This window comes from Mus caroli, unplaced genomic scaffold, assembly GCF_978045245.1.
Source record: "Mus caroli unplaced genomic scaffold, Mus_caroli_1 scaffold_1, whole genome shotgun sequence".
Lineage (NCBI taxonomy): Eukaryota > Metazoa > Chordata > Mammalia > Rodentia > Muridae > Mus > Mus caroli.
Genome location: NW_028227256.1, coordinates 186,400,605 through 186,422,995, shown reverse-complemented (window position 1 = coordinate 186,422,995; position 22,391 = coordinate 186,400,605). Strand labels below are relative to the sequence as shown.

Below are 22,391 nucleotides of genomic sequence, written 5' to 3'. Positions count from 1 at the left end.
GGCATTTCTTTGTATCATCTACAGCACTGGGGCTTTTGCCTCCCTCTGCCTATGCTATTAAAGAAAGGGCACCCTAATAATCTAAAGCCTGGGCTCTGTTAATCATGGCATTTTCCTATGGTTTGCTGAACTTCCCAAATCGGATAGAATGACAAAGGCTCTAAGCTTATCCAGATGTGGACTGACAAAGGCTCTAAGCTTATCCAGATGTGGTTTTTGTAATGATGTCACTAGGCTTTACTCCGCAAGCAGAGTCCCCAAAATATACAGTATCTACAACAAGGTTAATGGAAATCCCCACCAAGGGTAAATACTTGAGCAGATTGTGTCATCAGAATATATTTAAACACTATTTAAAAGGATTTTAAACTAAGAGGATTTGATTTTTACACTGCTGGATGAACATACATGTAATACGACGGAGCTGTCAACAAATAACTATAATGCCTTTCTCTCTTCAGGTCCTCCCTAGCCAAATGCATTGTTGCGTTCAATTAGCTTCTTGCATTTGAAGTTCAAACCTGTCTGTCCTGCTCACTGCATGTCTCCATACCTCCACTATTGGGTGATAATCTTATGTTTTGATGTTTTTCTCTTCTAAAACGCTGGTGACTTTGTGGTATGTCTTCTTTTAAAGATCCTTCCTTCCTTCCTTCCTTCCTTCCTTCCTTCCTTCCTTCCTTCCTTCCTTCCTTCCTTCCTTCCTCCCTCCCTCCCTCCCTCCCTCCCTCCCTCCCTCTCTCTCTCTCTCTCTTTTTTTTTGGGGGGGGGAGTGTTTCGAGACAGGGTTTCTCTGTATAGTTCTGGCTGTCTTGGAACTCACTTTGTAGACCCAGGCTGGCCTCGAACTCAAAAATCCACCTGCCTCTGCCTCCCGAGTGCTGGAATTAAAGGCGTGCGCCACCATGCCCGGCTTTGTAGCATCTTTCTTTAATCTTATGTTTCCAGAAGTTGTCCTCAGACTGAAGGGCGTTCTGCTTGGGTTTGTATCTGTTTCTGAGCCTTACGATGGAAAGGCTGTGGAAGATACTGTCTCAGTCACATTGAACTTCTAACCTCCAGTGCATAAAGATGCTCAACTGATAGATTCGGGATGGAATTGAACAGCCAGTTTAAATATATGCCTGAAGGGGATTTCACACTAAGATTATTTATTATAATAGTAATTTTACAATTTTATAACCATAACTATGTGGCTGTGAATAATTCTCTACATTCACAAATGAGTGGCAAACCCCATGCTCAAACCATCACAATTAAATTTGTTATCATACTTAGTTCCAAAACTAAATCTTGAAATAGTTTCCATCCTGATTTTCTACTAGGAAACTAAAGTTTATCAGGGTGTTGGTAACTAAAGTCTGTGGTAGGCAGAATTCTGAGGAATCCTCCAGTCAACACTTACCTTCATACAATTCTGTCCCTCTCAGTGTAGATTGTAATGATTGATTTGGTGAATTTTTTGCAAACTGGTGTCTGATGGACAAGAAGTGAGGTTATTCTGCTGGGCGTCGTCTAATTATGAGCCCTTTGGATTAGAATTTATAGCTTTTTGCATTCATAGGAATACACTGCAAGACAGTGCTGCTCTCCGAGGATTCTTGAAAACAGAGAAAGCTCTATACCATATATGAGATATGTCTTTTCCTACACATGCACGCACACACACGCACGCACACACACACACACACAGAGAGAGAGAGAGAGAGAGAGCGCTACAACAAGTAGGATCACTAAGAGATTAATAGTAACTAATAGCAGAGTAGAACAGTTATAGCACTGTGCTATAGTAAGTGGGCCATGCAGGCCGAAGCCATGCAGAGTAAAACTGAATCATTCCTGTAATACTTTCTAGCTGTTGTTAGGCCATTTAACACAAAGGGGACTTAATACAATGAAAGTTATCCACCACAGGGATGGAGGGAACTCTAAAATGACCTGGTAGTGGCCTCTAGAGTTGAGAAAATCCTTTCCTGAAACCAAGCCCTCTGCTCTACCTCTACAGGAACATAAATTCCTATAAGGGTCTAGAAGACGAGGCTTTCCCAGAGGACCCAAAATCTCCAATTCCTTGATTCTGTGGGACCTGACTTAGGAACTAACTAAATGTATCCAGACCTGTGGCTCTTTGACTTATGAGCACATTCAGAGGTAATACTGAAAGCTGGTTACTGAATCTCTTCTACAGTTACCATGTCAATGAAACTGAGTTCTAACTGCTGGAACATTGTTGGCAGGAATCATCACTCCCAGGCCTGGTGCATAAAACTCTTCAACAATGATCTTTCCTTTTCTTTTTATATCTGTTGTACCAAGGGTGGTAATTTTAGAGAAACCCTAGCAGTCTCATGCTAACTACAGTAGACACTGTATCTGCCTGTGCCCTTGGATAGCTGTAGAGGGAGTAGAATCTAATCACCAAACTTTGTCTGCACTCAGAGATGTTAAGGGAACAAAAACACTAGTTCCTTGTGTTCCTGCAATTACAGACATAGATGTGTGTACATGGACACACATATGTTTTACATTATCCAGGGCTAATTACTATATACTTAATATATAGAATACAAAAGAATGAAGACTACTGCTGTCTCCTGAGATGAAACACGGGAAGAAAAACAAAATGGTGTACATTGCCAATAAAATAAACTGAATTCTAGGGAGTTGGGCTAAAAGGATCGCATGTGCTCATGTCTAGAAGAAAAATATCTGAGCTGAAGATAGACATGAGTGGGGATTATAAAGAGACCTCGTTGAATGTTCAATGACTGTAAAAGTAACCAATGTTTGTTGAAGAAGAGAAAGAGAGATCAGACCAGAGCTTGAGCATGAACAGGGAAATTAGGAAGGCAAAATATTCAGATACCAGGAGAGGGGTGCCCCAGGATCCAAGGAGGACCCAACACCAAGAGAGGGGTATCCCAGGATCCAAGGAGGACCCGACACCAAGAGAGGGGTGTCCCAGGATCCAAGAAGGACCTGAAATTACATGCCATCCATGTTTATTTGAATCAGGAAGAACATGCATGTAAAAGATACAGGTTAGAATGGTAAAGTTTTAGATCTAACTCACGTGTTCTGGGCTAAACCTTTGTTTTGTAAAAGGACATGTTTAATTCCTAAACTCCTGTACATGTGTGAATGTGTTCTTATATGGAAATGGAGTCTTTGAGGCTTAATATGACCTTGATTTAATCAAGTTAAGTCAAAATCAAGGGGTTAAGTCAGTCAACTTAATCAAGTTATAAAACATAATCAAGTTAAGTGGAGGTCATATGCGATTAGGGTTGAGCCATAAATCCAATATAGATTGCTATGTTTATAGGAATGGAGAATATCAGGTAATAGTAGAGCCAAAGATCAGAGTAAGTGGGAGAAAAAAAAAACAAGTTAGAGAACTAGAGAGAGATTATGAGCAAGGACAAGAAGCCTACTGGAGATTGGGGAACACCAAACAGCAGAATGTCAACTAATCGTGGGCTTATCAAAGTTACTCAGTACTGCTCAGGACTTTGGGCACAGGCATGAGGAACACCTATGTACATTTTATAGCTTTTGTTTGAAAGCACTGTAATCATGATAGCACCAGGGAGGTGATACTCTGGAAACACTGTAAATTTTATACCTGAAGTTAGCATAGGAGGAGAGGAAAGGAAAGATGTGAAATATGGACTTAGGTTCAAAGAAAAACATGACCCCTGGACCTAAGGTCCAGGGAGCATCGTGGGAAAGGGGGTTGAAAGACTCTAGGAGCCAGAGGGTCAGGACAGCTACTATTAGGCCATGCATTCTACACATGATAGAGAAGATGCCATCAGGAAATCTCAGCATATGGACACCTAAATGAAACCCGCATGATGATGATACCAGCTGGCATGCCGACAGGGATGATGGGAAGGAAATTTCACAAAGTCCCATCGTTAGATGAAGAGCTGTGACTCATGAGAAAAGATTCGGTCTTCACCATGTTGAACTTGCTGGTTATCTGACCCCATGTGCATACCAGCAAACACATACATAATATGCACTGGAAAAACTGAGTGATATCAGTGGGTTGTATTAAACATGCATGCTCATGTGCACAAAGACCAAAGAGGCCATGAAGTTGAAAGAGAGTCAAGGGGATATGGCAAGAATTGGAGAGCTGAGAAAAAGATGTAGAAATGATGCAAATATCGTGTCCATGTGTGAAACTCTCCAGAAATAAAAATTAATAAGATGAGAAAACCAGATAGTTTACTACAAGAAAATTAGCCAAAGAGTGTAAAGACGGGCAATTTGTGTGGGATGGGAAATGAATCTGTGAGACATGAAGTACTTCAAGGTGAAGAAAAAGTTCTGGATTCCAGCCTGAGGGAAAATAACTCAAAAGTACTCCATGGTCTCCATGGACCAGGGCTGGAAGGATCTAAAGGTTGAGATTGCCTGCCTAGCCTTCATGGAGAATTCAAAGACTTCGGGGCTGGGGAACTTTGAGTCAGGGAGGGCATGCTAGCACATTTAGATGAGCAGGGGTAGGATGTTAGGAAGGGTAAATTATGTGTGAGAAAATAACCTCCCATACACAAGAGACATGGGCCTTACAGAGTCAGTGAGTAGAAGAATGTTCTGGAAAGAAAGATGAATGGTGGGCAGAAAGCAGAGGCTCTGCAGACTATATCCACGGTTTCTGAACTGTAGTATCTCTCAAGCTCCTCCTACTGAACAGAGGTGATGTGAGGACAAGGCCTTTGACTCTTTTGTCTTCTCTGAAGTCCTTAGAGATTATTAAAGACACCCAACAATTGCCAAATTAATGAATCACTTCATACTGTCCCCAACTGCCCCCACAGTCAACTTTAGCTGTCGCTGAATGTGGACACTTTCAACTGACTTTTTTTCAAAGAGTTGCCTTATCTTGTTCTAATAAGTAAATTTGTGATGGAAGTGTGAAGAATGTTAATTATGGTATCAAATACACAGCCAGACACTCCTCTGAGAATAGAGCTTATGGGGAACTCAGAACCCTATCCCCCACACCCCCCGCCATGCGCATGTTGAAGTCCCAGCCCTTACAGCCTCCTGAGATGGCTGGAAATAAGGGCCTTCATTTATAATTGGTTAATATGAGGCCATTGGGGGAATACCAGGGTGGGTATTCCCATGGAAGTGAAAATTTAGAGGGGGTGGGGTGTGGCACGGCATGACAACAGAAACAGTTATCATGGTAAGATCCGAACAAACCAATTAGCTTTAAAGACAGCAAATCACAGAAACCAGAAGCAAGGCTCGGGCCATCGCCCTACAGAGAGGCAGTGGCAACAGGTGCTGCGGCCACCTGGATCTTAGACATGACTACCCAGAACTGTGACATAACCTTCTGGAAGGAACACAGTTTGAGGCACTCTTTTACAGCAGCCTACCAAACTAACACAAGTAGTTAAAATAATTTTTTTGCTACTTATGGGGTGATTAAATGAAAATTTCTAGGAAGCGACATGAACAGCCTACCTCATTAAAGCCATTTACCAGGTTTAGCATATTAATTACTTCTGAATTATGCATCAGTACTTATTTACTTCAAAATATTAATTTACGGATTCCCAATGATTTTTTTTTCAATTTAATTCATTTGAACTCGATCCAATAAAAGTTTGTGAGATGTCAACTCTGTCCTAGATGGTAGATACTACAGATTATGGAAATTAGTAATGATATAATGATTGTATGTGGCCTTAAATTTGTGTTTTGCACAAAGATGTACCCTATTTAAGATTGGTTTATGCAGCAGAATACATTCAGATGGCAAATGTGTATGAAATGACCTGGAGAGTTTGGGAATCAGAGGAAAATGTGGGAATGAATGTAAGTGATGTGTGCTTAACATCTCAACAGCGACAGACAGTGCTGATGTACAGCGTGTAACTCTGGTACTGTCAGAAGCAAACGAGTGACGCTATCAGTAGAACTCAATATCAGAGGAAAGATTAGGAAGAAGCAGAAGTCAAACACTAATCTATATGTGCCATCAGACTTCTAAAATGTCTCTTATACCAACTTTATCGAGTACATTAAAATGGAAAATGCCAAACAACAAAATATAACAGCAGAGAATTTAAAACATGAGATGACTCACTCACAGAAAAGAAGAAACAGGTTGGGGAGACTGGATTTCTAGAAAAATGATCGACACACATGCCTGAGGACCCAAGTTTGGATCCCCAGAACCCACATGTAGAAGGTAGGTGTCATGTGCCTATGACCACAGAGCAGTATGGGTAGACATCGAAGGATACCTGAGGCTTGCTGGCCAGCTAGCCTAGCCCAGACAATAAGCCAAAAACCAGAGATAGAGATAGGTAGGTAGATAGATAGATGATAGATAGTAGATAGATAGATGATAGTTAGAGACTGCCTCAAGAAATTAAAGGCAGAGAGCAATTGAGGTGAGAGAGTTGATAGGGACCTCTACATGAACATGCTAACAGCTTCACTTCCATGTACAAGAGAGAGGGAGGAGGAAGGCAAAGAGGCAAAGAGAGAAAGAAGGAGAGAGAGAGAGAGAGAGAGAGAGAGAGAGAGAGAGAGAGAGAGAGAGAGAGAGAGAGAAAAGAAGGAGGGAGGAAGGGAAAAGGAAGGAAGGATAAGGAAAAGGCAATTGCTAAAATCCTATTACTAGGAGAAAACTCTTCAAGCTTAGGAGTGTATATCTTCATTTGTAAATGCAAATGTCACATACATTCATCCATATACAAATATGCAACCACATCTACATGCCATTAAAGCACACACATATTACATCCTGTGTGTTAGAATGCTTGTATACTGTGTCTCTAGATTAGACTTTAGCTCCAGCATTGTAAGCCTATGGTCACGATATTCTATCACTGAACACTGAGAACAGTGGGTTTGGTTCCTCTGCAGCCATGCACAGGCTGGTGACTTACCATGCTGGTCCTGAGTGCCTAGCTGAAACATGATGAGCTTCTAGATTAGACCTGGAAGGGGAAAGTATATATGTCTCATTTTACACAATTTCAGTAGAAGTGAAGAACTGATACTCTCTTAGCAGACTCTGCCTGGAGTCAGAAGGTTCTGGCCTGTGGGTACTACAATAAAAAGATCACGTGACTGGTTTACTTTCCACCCAACATTCAAAACTGGCCAGTGAAATAAGCAAACTACATTGGGCTCTACTCAGATTTAGCACACAGCCAATTTAAGCTGTCGTAGACAAGACATGACTGCTATACAAACCTGGGTGTTCCATAGTGGTGATAATGCTGTTGATTGATTTGGAAAATAGCTGTTTGTATTGCAATCAGACAAGAATATTCACCAAGCTGTTTCCTTAACACACACTCTTCTAGAAGACTCTCTAAGAGTTAAAAATCACAAAGTGAAGTGATCAGCAGGCTCTATTTGTCAAGGTCTCCATACCACCACTTCTGCATTGAACTTCTCTGCTCTTGTAACTTTCTCTTACTTCCACGATGCCTCTAAAGTCCCTCCCTGCACAAGTATCCTTTCATACCATTTAGGAGCACAAAACTGAAGTCAACACTTCATGTGTGAATAAGGGAGCAGATCTTAAAATATAAATACACGTAATTTATTTCCTCACACATCAATGCCTTGTACAGTGAAGCGCTTGCCTGGAAGAATGAGCCTTAGTTACAGTGTCTACAGCTAAGCTTGAAGGGTAGTTAAGCATTCTGTACATGCTACTTCATTTCTTTTGATCCTGTGCCTCTCAGGCAATGTGGCTCTTTTGAAGGAAGCATGAACCCAAGGTGCCAAGGTATGGAGCCATATCCTGAGGAACAGCTGTGGGGCTTGCTCACAGTCAATTGCTTCATAACATGACTGGTAAAGGTTCCCAATACTTTCACAGCTTTTTTGTTTCTGTGTATTCTATGGCATAAGAGAAAGTACGCCGTGACTTACAGATGCCATTTTAATTTTGTCCAACCATCCACACTTGCTCTGCCTTACTAATACTCAGACTCAGGGCTAAGGCCCAAACCTTTCGTCAGGGGTCTTCTCTGTCGCACTATGTACAAGGGGTACCACTGCACTGCTGTACTCAAACTGTAGTATCAGAGCGAGGGATTCAACTCAGACACTAGAGTGCTTCTTCAGCATGCATGAGGCCCTGGTTTGATCCCAGTACTACATGAAGAATTCATGACCCCCTACAATTCCAACAACGGTGCAGAGGAGGTAGAAGCAGGCATAGTAGGAGTTTTCGGCCATCCTCAGTTCCATAATGAGTTCAAGGTCTGTGTAAAGAAACTACTAGTAAAGCTTTACTATATCTATACAAACCTACTAGTAAAGCTTTACTATATCTATACAAACCTACTAGTAAAGCTCTACTATATCTATACAAACCTACTAGTAAAGCTTTATTATATCTATTTATACAAACCAATAGCATAAAGTGATCTAATGCTGCTTAAATTTGTAGAGTATTGATGAGGTTCCATCTAACACATGGCTAGAGGAAACTAGCCTTTAATTTTCTTCTTCTTTCTTTCTTTTTTTTTATTGTGCCACAAAGAATACAGCTCCATGTCCAATAAATTCCTTGTCGTAAGACTGAAGTGTTTGATACATTCCAGACGAATGTTTCTAGTTTGTTTGGTTTTTTTTATATGTGGTACTGTTTGACCTTGACAAATAAGATCAAAGAAAAGTTGTGGTACTTTTAGTAGGTTAAGGATATAAATACTTAACTACCTGACTTTATCAGAATTTCACCCGACATTTATTCCCCAGCCCCTCTGACCTTTCCCCCACCTCTTCAACATTTTCAAGGTTTTACCTATCTTTTCTCTCTCTCCCTGGACCCTTGGGGCTCTCAGAGTCTGAACCACCAACCAAAGAACATACACAGGCTGGTCCTAGGCCTCCTTGCACATATGTAGCAGATGTGTAGCTTGGTCTTCTTGTGGGTCCTGAACAACTGGAGCAGGGGCTATTCTAGGGGCTATGCCCATACATGGATATGTTCTGCTAGCTGGGCTGCCTTGTCTGGCCTCAGTGGGAGAGGAAACAAGTAATCTCATAGAGACTTGTGTGTGTGTGTGTGTGTGTGTGATACTCAGGGAGTCCCAACCTGCTCACAGGCGAAGCAGGAGAGAATGGGGGAAGGGTTGTGGGAGGGGGTGACTGGGAGGAGGCAGTGAATGGGATATAAAGTGAATATGTAAAAAAATGAATAAGTAAAATTAAAAAAGAAAAAGATCTGAGCTCACAGCCTTCTACTCCAGCCAACATGCCTGTTATCCACTGCCTTGCTGTCCCAAACATTATATACTCTTATCCCTCAGGAGCTGTAAGCCCAAAAAAGAGCTCTTTCTTCCATAAGTTGTCTAAGCCATGGTGTTTTATCACAGCAAAAGTGGCCTAAGACATGGGCCTGGGCAAGCATATGTGTTAAAACTGAGATCAGGCACCTTATTAAAAAGAGTCCTCACTGCCATTTCTCCATTGGCGGTCTAGAAACCAGCAACAACTATAGTTTGGGTTGTGTCACCCAAGACCAGCTTAGATGACAACAGAACAGTTTCAGGCTTCATTCTTGCCAACTTTCTGGCCAGTTTGTCGCACATCCTTCTGACTTCCAACAACATGCTGCTGCTGTCCTTCAAGGCCCCAAGGGCTTCTCTGAAACATTCCTTCAAACTTCTTAAAGGTTGTCTGTTTCTGGTAGGGTGCCCCTTTACAATGAGAATGATCTGGTTGGCTACCGCTTGGATCGTCACCATCCATCACCACACTTTCTGGCCTGAACTCCAAAGCAGTCCTGGGATGTTGAATGCTCTCACAGAGGGCTCCTATCTTCTACCTAGTCACAGATGTACCACACACACATCCAAGTGGCTCACTGTAGCCCTGTTAGTATTATCAGTATGAGTTCTTCAATCTTTTGATAATGCTTTTAATCAGAAGTTTTAAAAGCACAATTGCTTTTAACTCAAAATTCTTTAAAAAATCTGTCATGGGACAGAAATAAGAGATTAATGGATATCTTGCAGGAAAGATAAATGGGACCACCAGAATACCACAAAACTGGGGGGAAATTAATTGAACCCTTACTTTTGATAAATATTTATTTTTTGCAGAAGAAAAATGCATACTAGTTTAAGCTGTCATTACACTAACCTACATCCTATTTTTCATATTATTAGTAATACATAATGTGGTAGTTTATATTCAAAAATAAAACCAGAATGTATATACCTCATGTATTTATCCAGAAATACACCAAGGTTACTATGGTTACGAAAAATCCATTACCTTTGAATATGGAATGAAAAAGTTTGACTTAAAGTGTGTGCTATTTATTATAGCAAACATCAACAGCCTTCGGGAGGTTCCCTAACTGGATTCATTTTTCAGTGTCAGAGCTGACCCAGTGTATTACAAGCTTATGGCCCATGCAAGGCAAAAACTCGAACTGTGTGCATTTTTAAATATAGTTTGTACTGACCCAAGGAGCAGCGGTGCTTCTGACTTTTAACGCTTCATATTTAAGAGAAAGAAGGAAAAAAAAAACCCTCAGAGTACCCAGAGGCTAAGTGGCTACTGTGTGGACTGCCCTTCTTCAACCTCAATCTCCCTCGCCAACTAGTAGGCCCATTCCCTATGCACGCTAGGGATTTGCCTGCTCAACTGCAGATGTTAAGAGAAGCCACAAACAAGTGGAAGAGGGGGGAGAAACATTGACACTTTGAATAGGTAGGAAGGGCCACTGCCTCATGATATGGAGGGAGGCTTTAATGCAATAGAAAGCAAATGATTCTAAAGTGCCATTGGCCTTGGCCAAGAAAACTTTAAGAGTCCTTGCCGCTTGTGAAATTTAAAAATTTTTCTTGTACTATTAATGTTGGGTCATCAAGAATAACTAGATGTTTTAAAGTGAAATATAATAATAATAATAATAATAAATAATAATAATAATAAACAACCCAGAAATGATGTTGGTGGAACCAGAAGTTACACATGAAAATAATTATCAAACTTTTTTGTTAGTATAAATAAACATGATTTGACAACAATATTTACCACTGATGAATTGTTTGAAAACCAGGTGACAATGTAGAGGCAACCTATTTGCCAAAGTAAAAAAACCAAAAGAAAGTCGTGAAAGCAGAGAGGGTTGGAGAGGACTTAGCTCAAGCAGAATGGATGGGTATGAGCTCATTGTATAGAAGTGTGAAGTTGTCAGAAAAACTAATGGTCTCTAACTCATTTGCACCCCCTTTAAAACATAGCACATTCATATCTACATATAATATAATATTATCACAACAGTTTTTAAAAAGACTAATGTCTCTATGGCTTTATGTGCTCATATAACTCTCTTAGATGAAATATGTTATTAAAATATTCTGAAACAGGGTGCAAGAGAGAAGGCATAGTAATTAAGAGGACTTGTTGCTCTTTCAAAGGACCTGGGTTCAATTCCCAGCACCCACGTGATGGCTTGCAACCACCTGTAACTCCAGCTCTAGAGGCCCCAACACTCTCTTCTGAGTACCTCATATACTAGGCATGTACCTGGTACACATATATACAGGCAGGCAAAATAATCACACATATAAAATGAATTTACTACATCCAATTTTTCTTGAAAATGTATTCTACAGTGTTTAGAAAAAATCTTAAGGATGTGATAGTGTTCAAGGATCCAAAATTATACAAATCCAGAACAAATCCTAACCTCTGACCTGACTGTATTTGGGGACAAGAATTTTATTAAGTGAGGTTATTGACTTATAGCCCTAATAAGTTACTACTGACTGTACAGGAAGAAGAGGAGACAGCAAGCAGGGAAAGGCCCAGTGAGGACACATGAGGAGGCTGTCTTCCTTATGGCAAACAGAAACATCTGAGGACAAAGAGAACCTGCTAACACCAGACCTTGGATTTGGCCTCTCCTCTCTGAGGAACACTTTCAACCATGTAGCACCCCAGGCTGTGGTATTTACTGTGCAGCTTAGAAGATAGACACAGGTGTCCCAGGAATTGCTATCAGGTTCTTTTCTCCTGTTAGATCTGTAAGCGAAAACAAACTATATCCAGCACAAAAAGCACACACCCTGGGACCATGCAGACCCACATTCAACTTGGTTTATCCAGTTACTGACTTTCTTGGTTTAGCTGGACCTCTGTTTTGCTTACTATCAAGTTAATGAAATATGAAATATCCCTCCTCATCTCCTCTGATTTTTTCCTTTTCTTTTTTCTTTTTTTTTTTTTTTTTTGTTTGGAGTCAATGTTGTCAGATATTGGTATAGTGACATCTGTTTGCTCCTTGGTTTCTTTTTGATGGAATTTATTCTTTGACCCTACAGCAGTGTCTATTGTTGATCATGAGGTATGTTTCTTGAATGGAGCCCGAAGTATGCTACTCCACAAGATAAAACTGATTCCTGGCAACATTATCAGGCAAAGAACCTGAGCTTAGACAGGTCCAGGCTCTAGGGGAACCTTTTACCACTGAGCATTAAACCAACTCCTATGGACCTGTGATGACGCTCAGGGCTCAGCACACCTCTCATTGTACCGGAGAAGGTTCTCACTGCAGCAGATGGCGATTCACGCAGTGACCTCCAGCTGGCCAAGGGACAGAGAACAAGAGACTCTATAACGCTCAGCTCTAACAGGAACACATGTACCCCACCATCCTCCCAAAGGCTCAGCAAGCATTTCAGAAAAAGAGAGAGAAAGAATGTAATGCACAGAGGTGACTACGAGGAAACTGCCTTCTGGACACGGCAGGGTACTAGACATGTGATCTCACAGTGGTCAACAGCATGCACAAGGCCTGTGCGAGCCCAAGCCAGACATGATCGCAGTATGGAGACGGGAGCTTGTCCTTCCACCCTACCCTAAGCCACATAGCTTTGGCAGCTGAGAGCTTCTGGGAGAGGAAGAGATGGGCTCTGGTAAGTCAATCACATTCCAGAAGAAGTCCACACACCCGAGAGTATTTGGGCTGCAAAAATTGGTTTTGAAGGTTTATAAAGGAGGCAGAGGGTGATTCCTAAATTTGGGTGAGTAAGGAAGACAGGATGAATCAGGGGACGGGAAGGAGGAGAGAAGCGAGCATGCTCAAGACACACGAAACTCTCAAAGAACTGCTGAAAATAACCATTAATAAAGATCAGAAGACTCAGATCCATCTTTCAACTCGACCTTCATCTTCATCTCCATGGTGAAATCTCAGAATGCTTCCTGTCTTTAGCTATTTGGTGGTGACAACATGGGGTACTTGTGAGGAAGCTATAGAAATTCGGTGAGTGATACTGGAAAGTCTGTTCTTTAAACCGAGCATACAGCCTGACCCCACTGGGGAGCTTGGTACTGGAGAAGGAAGGTAATTATGAGCATGCAAAGTGCGCGTGTAGGAGCACATAGGACGCCTGCTGTTCCGGTCCATTGGTCCACTGTGATACCATTTGTGAAGTCTCCTGCTGAAGATCCATCAGTCATTCCACCTTTTATAGAAGTCACTGTGATTTTGCAGGTGGTATTGCAAACTGGTGTGGGCTCTTTAGCCCTTCCCTCTCCACACGGCTTTGCTTCTGGCTTTGCAAAATGTCACCTGATGGTAACTTTGCATATCTGTGAGATATTCACGGCCTACAGGGTCTTGTGTACCACTCCGGTTCATAGAATCGAAGCACTGTGTGTGATCAGTTAGGTTTGTGCTGTGCGTGGGACTTAGAAGCTTTGTGTATGGCTGCAACCTTTCCTTCTTTTCCTGGCTGAATTTCCCTTTTCATTTAAAATAGGATCACTTGTAGTGTAGCGTAGTCTCACACTCAGCTGGTGACCTTCAACATCTGGCCCTCCTGCTTCTATCCCCTGGTTAGTCTCACACTTAGCTGGTGACCTTCAACATCTGGCCCTCCTGCTTCTATCCCCTGCTTAGTCTCACACTCAGCTGGTGACCTTCAACATCTGGCCCTCCTGCTTCTATCCCCTGCATGTTGGGATTCCAGGCATGCCCAGGACTCCTGGTTGAAGTGATTCTGAGGAGTGAACCCAAAGCCATCAGCTCATGTGGGCAACTGAACTAGTCTTTGTTATTTACTTTCTGTCTTCCTGAGAGTCACATGAGTCCTTGGTTCTTCCTCTACTATTGCTGAGTTGGGATCCAGTCTGGAGTAGGTTTTTTTCATACAGCACTGAGCAGAGCTGGCACATTCATAGCCTCTTGAATGCACCTCTTAGAATAAGAAAGGTAAACATTCAAAATAATGGAAAACACTACAAAAAAACTGAAAGGCCCACCAAGGGGGCTATAAACATATTTGGTCTCTCAGGAGTACATGAGAAGGGACTGACATATCCACATATGGTTTCCTTTCATGAACAACAATATATTTTGATCCTGAAAAATACTCCAATCATTACTCCATGTGTAAAGTTCTCTGATGTGTTTTAATAATTATCATTTATGAAATATTTCCTCTCAGTTCCTTCCCCAGTACCATGTCAGCCTGGATGCAGCCATGCTTCTAGCTATGATGATAATAGACTGAACCTCTGAAACTGTAAGTCAGCCCCAGTTAAATATTTTTCTTTCTAAGGGCTGTCATGGTCATGGGGTCTCGTCACAGCAATAGGTATTCTAACTAGTAAAGGAAGAAAGGGTTGACCTCAGCTCATGGACGGAGGTAGAAAAGTCATCGCTGCAGGGATGGCATGGCAGCTGGGATGCTGGGCAGCTTGTGGACATAGGAAACAGAGGAAGGCAGTAGTCATCCAGATTTCCCCACTTTTGTTTTTATTAAGTCTTGGGTGTTAGCCTAGAGGATATATTTCAAAGCTACATTTTGGCTTGTGGTTCCTTTCTCAGCTAAGTCTCTCTGCAAGACCTTCACAGATATACCCAGTGCTGCGTTGCCTAGGTGATTCTCAATCCAGTCCAGCTAACAGGGAAGGTTAACCACCATCTTATAGACTTAAAACTGAAAACTCAGAGAAGACATGACACAAGCCCACATACTTCCACTAGACTGGGTCAGTACCCATGTCTGTCACTCATTGACTATATAACCTCCATCTTGCTGTATCTCAGTTTCCTGACCTGTAAAGTGGGAACTGCATCTCTGCATCTACCTTGTGAAATTAATATCACAGGTATCCACCTAATCCTGAATGAAATGCAAAAGTCACAGTTCTTGACCACTACATACATGTTCTCAGACTAAAGAGGATATATATATATATATATATATATATATATATATGAATACTATGAATACAGCTGCCCAGGAATCCTTCACGCTAGGATCTGAATGTGTCCCAGAAAGCCAGGGACACCAGGGAAGGGGGAGCCTACTGCTTACCTCTGTCCTCTTTAGTGCCTGGCTTTCATGTGAATGAGTGAACCCTTGAATAATTAATTCAAACTTTGACTGGAACTTGCTATAACCTTTCACCAAAAAACAGTATCTCTAGGCCCCAGTTTCCAAATTAATCAACATTTGTGTAATACTACCTCCTCATACAGCACAGCAATACAACAATATCATCACATGGCTAGTCTGAGTAAACATTGAGCACCCTAAACACAATGCAAATACCAGATGGCACTCATCGAGAGCCTCTGGCATTTAGAAAGCTTTTGGCGATTTCATTTTGCTCATGTGTCAGATAATCTGGCCCTGTGATCCATGCTTTGTCTCAAATGGTTTAAGATTTGTGCCGTGCCGAGTCATCCTTCTGCATCTTCAGATTATTTTCCGTGCAGCCATATTTCAAACAGCTAGTCGTGTGACCATGGAGATGTTTAAAGAAGTCACCAATTCAGTCAGCTCACAGCCCCATGTGCGTGGGGCCACACGGGCACTCAGATTCAAACACATGGTCTATGCGATCCAGAAACGTCTGGGCTAATACAGCCCAAGGCTCCCTTTCAGTCTCAAGGAGGCAAAAATCACTTACCTGATTCAGAAAAATATATTCAGTGGCCATCTAGAGAGGACATTTGTGAATCTATTACCTGACGGTGACTGAAGGCCCACCTGTGACTGTGTAGTTCTGTCCCTTGCCTGTGTAGACCAGCCTCCCATCCACATATAAGGAGTACTGCGTAATAATCCCATTTGCTTGTCTGGGTGGACTCCAAAAGAATGACAAGGAGTTGGGAAGGGCCACGACGACTGGTGCCTGCACCTCCTGGGGTGCTGTAAAGGAATAAAATAAGAGTTTAATTTTAGTTTACTTTCCTAAGTGAAACTTTTCAGACCCAAATCAATAAATCATGGGCTAAAGCTGTAGTCCCGTGCATGGAAGTGGTTCTGACTCGCAGGTAGCTTGTCAGTAATTGCTTTAGGAAAGGTGCTAAATAACTGTCCTGAATTTCTAAGAATTTGCATCTGTGATGGATGGGGAGTCCCTACTCTCGTTCAGTTGACTGACGTTTGTGTTACTTCATTAAAAGTATTGTTAACCCATCCCGTCCTCATGGGGCTGAGACTGTTAGAGCAAAGTCACTGTGGCTGGCTTGGAAGAAGCATGTGGTGTGAATCGGGTGACCCTGGTGAGCAGTTCCTAACTGGGAGGTTTTAAAAGCTCTTCAACTACAGGAATGGCCAAGAAATAGACAATGGGATCGTTGTATATTGAAACTACAATGTAATTCTTGAAAAGGATTTATTTACATCCTAGCCAGTGAATTAAAATCACAGAAAATTAAAACAAAACAAAACAAAAGCCTAATCGGAAACAGAAACAGCATTCTGCATGTAAGACTTAGCTCCTTGGAAAAGCGATTTGGGAATTGCTCATGTAATGACAAAGGCATTGCACTAGATGAGTGGCCAGTTCCTTGGTGAAATGGTTGTGAAGCCGGAGTGAGGGATACCAGGCAAAGTCTAGACAAGTAGATAGAGGGGAAGCAATGGGAAACTTCACAGATGGGGACTGGTGGAAATGACAATAAAATGGGATGATAATGATGTGCCCCAGAAGACACAGTGTCACCCTGAGAGGAACAATGCCACTCTGGTAGAGTAGACAAGGCTAGAGAGTGGCTGTGACAGCACAGTGGGAAAAGTGGCCTCTGATCCAGAGCAGGCATGAAACAGAAGAGAGGGTCCCAAGAAGGATGTCACAAAATTCTCTCTCTCCTCATGGCATCATACCGGCTTCTGCCTGCCTCTTGCCATCTCTCTTCTAACACATTTCCTAGGAAAACGGAAAGGAGAAAGAGAAGAGGAGATTTTAGGGAAGCATGCATGGGGGAGGGAGGAGGAGGAGGAAGAGGAGGAGAAGCAGAAGAAGAGAGGAAGAGGGGAAGGAGGAGGAGGAGGAGAAGCAGAAGAAGAGAGGAAGAGGGGAAGGAGGAGGAGGAACAGAAGAAGAGAGGTAGAGGGGAAGGAGGAGGAGGAGGAGAAGCAGAAGAAGAGAGGAAGAGAGGAAGGAGGAGGAGGGGGAGGAAGAAGAGGAGAGAGAGAGAGAGAGAGAGAGAGAGAGAGAGAGAGAGAGAGAGAGAGACTAACTTGCAGACTAACTTCTGCCCTGAAGACCGAGCTTTCAAGTCTAAGTGCCTTTCCTAGTAGGCAGCACACAGGAGAGAGCAGTAGGAAGTAACAGCTCCTTCAGCTTCCACTCTGAGGGCTTGGAGCTTGTGTGTCATGAGGAGCTTCGTCTGGATGCCTGAGCAAAGCTTTTACTTTTGGAGTCCTGAGGTGTTCTCTCTTCCCCACTGCCGCCCTCACCCATGTTTTCTGAAACATTAATTTAGACCAACAGTTTGCACATCCCAAGAACAACAGGAGAGAGACTCCAGTGGGAGGAGAGGAACAGGGATTAATCGCCTCGGTTGGCATGTGGAGGCTCTGTCTTCCCGACGTCGTCGTTGCCCATGCTGCTGTTTAGCAGTTAAAAGAGACCATGGAAATCAACCGTTTGATTCTCAATTTCATACTGCGCCATACAATCAATTCTTTTTAGTCAGACTGTCTCTAGATTTACTTCTGAGCCATAGTAAAATGAGGAAGCTTTCATTAATCTTTCAGATGCTCCATATTAATGACAAGGCTCTTGCATGAACAATGTAACAGCAATTAAAAAGCCCATTAATCTGCATTACAGCTATTAAAGATGCATGTCATTAAAGGCTATGGAGTTTGATTCATTTTCGCACCCCCCCAAAAAATGGGAGCAATTATGGCCTGGCAATGCACTTTGTCATCAAATTAGGTCGGGGTTTTCCAGCAAATGGCCTCGCAGCATTTAGCTCTTCTCCTATTTTATTATTCATGACTGAAATGTGGAAGTCAAGACCTTTGAAATTACTTTACCTTCTTGTGGAGTGGAGATGCTCAACGCCTGTGAGCTCTCGGTGCAGCCTGCCCGAGAACAAGCAGTCAGGGTTACCATGTAGCTGTGGAAGGGATGAAGTCCTGTCAACACGCCTAAGATAAACGGGGGACACAAAAGGAATATATGTTTGCCAGCTTGTATGTGAGAGAAAGGAGGAGACACAGAGAAAGAGAAAAAGGTACAAATATGGTGACCACAGAGAGAGAGACACAGAGAGAGGCAAAACCACAATGCATAGCTTTCATTTTGTTTTGTTTTTGTCTTACTTACTGACTGAGTGTTGAAGCCGGTAACTGTTAAGCAAAGACCTCCACTGCTGCCAAGACATCACTGACACAGTATTGGTGATGATGATACTGAGCACCCATTCCCACATAATGCTTCATTACAGGGCCTGAGCCTCCCACAGAAACAAAAATGATTCAATTTGCTTGAATCTAGCACCTTTGGAACATATTTAACTAAGAAGTCCCATGTGCAGTTTGTTAGTACACTTCAGAAAATGCTCCTCCCAAGAGGGGTTCCATTATTTCAACGGTAGGATACACCGAGACAAACTGTTTGCGTGGCAGGCAAAAAAAAATAAGGTATGCAAATTCACACAACAGAACAATTAGTAAATTGGATAATTATGCTTTTCTACTTCTACTTGCGAAATTATTAGTTTATTTAATTAAGACACCTGTCTCAAATGGAAGCATTGCACAGGGAAGAGCTAAATTAACCTGGCTTTGCAGGCGACGTGTAGGATTTGTTCATCAATTGAAAGTTTTCATCGTCCCCAAAACACCGTTTGTCTACTGATATAACCAAGACGACACTCTTTACGTGGTGAGTCTTATGGATTAAAGACATAGCAAGCTCATAGTTCATGCATCTGCTCTGGTTTCTCTCACTGAATGTTCTTAGGGCAATCTTTGATCCAAATGGTAGACTGTGATCACTCTTACAAAAAAGGTGGTCCAGTCTTTGTTATCCTTAATGACTAAGCATTCAGTAACCCAGAGAATACACTAGTGCTCCACGGAGCAATACTGGAGAGAGATGTCACCCTTTAAACTCTTTATTACCTGTGTGTATGTGTTTGTGTGTGTGTGTGTGTGTGTTTGGTTGTGTGTATTTATGTGTGTACATACTCATGTGCATGCGTGTGTTTGTGTGTATTCATGTATGTGTGTGTATGTGTTTGGTTGTCTGTGTTTGTGTATGTAAATATCCATGTTGGTATGTGTGTTTGTATGTGTATGTGTTTATGTGTGTATATACATGCTTGTAAAAGCTGGAGCTCAATCTTGGCTGTCTTTTTCACCTATTTGTATCTTGATTTCTGAAAAAAAAAATGTTTTTATTTACCTGGAACTTGACAATTAGGTTAGACACTCTGGTCAATGTGCCTCAAAAATTCTCCTGTCTCTGCCTTGCCTGCACTGGGATTACAAACATGCGCTTCTGCTTGAGTATCTCCCCAGCCCAACTCAAGCACAGATTTGAACAGATATGCATGTGTCTTTGTCCTTCCCAACAGAGAGTTTAAGGACTGGAAAGAGCTAGAAGAAAGAATGAACAAAGAAGATGAGCTGTGGCTCCCTTTTGCATCTCATCCTCACCAATGGGCCTTAGTGCTTGCTTCCAGTCTTCATTTCAGTGGCTACACAGCTCCCTGCAGTGTATCTGTTGGGAAATACCCAACCATGTGGCACCCTCTTCTCAGTTTGTGGCCCAAAGCAGCAAGACAGTAAGCTAGCATACCCACATGCACGCACACACACACACACACACACACACACACACACACACACACACTACATGTTGGCATCTTTCTAATTTTGAAACTACTTTGTGACAGAACCTCTACTTTCCCTCCATCCTGCCATTGGGACCGCCATTTGCTCTTGCATGTCCCAGTACTCATGACTTGTCGTCTGAGTTCCATATTTTCAGGAAGTTGCCTCTCATCCCACCTGAGCTAACATAATCACACAGTCACCCTTATCATATCGCAAGAGGCTACACAGCAACTTAGGCTAGGGTGCCTGATGAATTCACAGGCCCAACCAGGCCTCAGTGCTTTAGTCTTGTCATAGCTACATGAATAATAATCTCTGTCTTGAAGGAGAGGCCCCAGGAGTGGTCTATATGGTATAATAGCATAGTATTTACCTAAAAAGTTGACTAATGAGATTTAGCAGTTCAGGCACATGGAGGCCCCAGTATAGCTTTGTGTGCAATGAATGTTAGTGTAGAATAGTTTTTAGTCTAACTCATGCTATGGTTGCAACTCAGCTCTTGCCTCCATGACCTCTGAATGACTTCTGTCTTTCAAAGATAAGTCATTGTCTCTTAAAGCTAAAACCAAGGAAGCCAGGTTCATTCACTCTCTGTACGTACTGGACATGGGCTCTCTCTGCATCCCTGGTATCATTGGATTTCCTTGAGCTGTTTAATTTCAGACAGTTTGTTTCATTCATTTCTTGATTGACTCTGATTCCTCCAAGGACACTTTTAAGGGCCCGCTGCTATATCAGACTGGCTCTTCAAGTTTTTTTCTTTTTCTGGATTTTGCTAATCGATCAAGCTTCATCATATGGGGAGCCCCAAAATCTCTGCAGACTTTTCATTGTCCCAGGGTTCTGGTCCCGTCTTTCCACCTGCAGGGTGAAGGTCCTCACCAGTCTTCCTAAAGGTGTGAGCCACTCAACCCCCTCAATCCATAGAAAACACCATTTCTGCATTGCTTTCGCTTTGTAGCCCTTGGGATTGGACTTGGGATGTAAGCACATTATGTAATTGTTATATTACAGACTTATGCCTCTGGCTCTTTATTTCCCTATTTTAAAAAAGATTTATGTTTCTTTTAAATTATGGATATGTATGTTTCCACACGGGGTTATATTTACATGTGTGCAGGAGCCAGTGGATACCAGAAGGCATTGGAGCCTTTGAAGATGGAGTTAAAGGCTGTTGGGAGCCATCCCACATGGGTGCTGGGAATTTAACTAGGCTCCTCTGCAAGAGAAGTGGATGGTCTTAACCAGGGATCCATGTTTCCATCCCATGTGTGTGTATGAATGCAAGCACCTGCATGTCTGTGAGTGTGTGTGGAGGCCAGAAGTCACATCAAGCGTCTATCATTTTTCACCTAATTGACTGAATCAAGGTCTCTTACTTGTACTATAAGCTTGCTGACTCTGCTAGGCTAGTTAACCAGATTGTCCTTCAGGATCCCATTCTCACCTCCTGACCACTGGGATCACGCACAGATGGACTGCTACACCTTTCTGACATTAATCTGGGTACAGTGAGTTTGAACTCAGGTTCTCATACTTGTGTGATAAGTTCATTACCCACTGAGCCATCTCCCCATCTCCCTAGCTCCCATTTTTTCTATTTCTTAGTACCAATATCATGATACACAAATTCTAGTGTCAAAATGAAATCATCACTATACATGTGTCTTGGCAATTCGAGCTTTACGATACTTTTGACTCATCTTTCTTGTTGAGAAGTGCAACTCGACTGTGTCTAAAACTACTACTGCTTGCGTGGCTGAATTCCAATAATACCAATAGGAAGTAAGACAGGCGCCAGAGAATGACACTTGTATTGCCATCATGAGCAAGGTATGCTGGGATATGAAACTCATGTATGATCACATGAATCACACGACAGAAGCAATCTCTCTTAGATGGACATCATTCGTGCAGGCATAGCAATATTGACTAAGAAAAGATACAAGTTTGCATCCTGGATGGTAATACACCATGCTTTATATCTATTAGTAAGTAGGGTACCATCATCACAGAGAATCACAGATGCCTGCCCTTACACAAAATCCTTACTTGAGATATTATTTCTCCTTAAATCACAGCTGAAGTGTCATGGTGGGACTTCAGCCATTCTATCAGCATCTCAAGAAAGGTTCACATAGTCATGGGGGGGGGTCACAGGAAAGCTTGTCACTAAGCGAGCTTCAGTGTTTCTGCTAGGACTAGCTTGTTTCCAGGAAGTAAGTCTCTTTGCATATATATTATTCTAGTTCCATTCTGCTGCTGTGACCA

The 22,391-nt window shown here is 42.2% G+C and overlaps 1 protein-coding gene across 1 annotated transcript in view; it reads right to left on the bottom strand.

The window, feature by feature from the left end:
- Positions 1–22,391, bottom strand: part of Ush2a (usherin) — a 680,823-nt gene that overhangs the window by 356,664 nt on the left and 301,768 nt on the right. Inside the window, exons 30-31 of the mRNA XM_085835345.1 lie at positions 18,312–18,425; positions 16,029–16,190 (exon numbers count right to left, since the gene is read on the bottom strand). Coding sequence (XP_085691471.1) covers positions 16,029–16,190; positions 18,312–18,425 — 276 coding nt within the window. The remainder of the gene's footprint in view (positions 1–16,028; positions 16,191–18,311; positions 18,426–22,391) is intronic.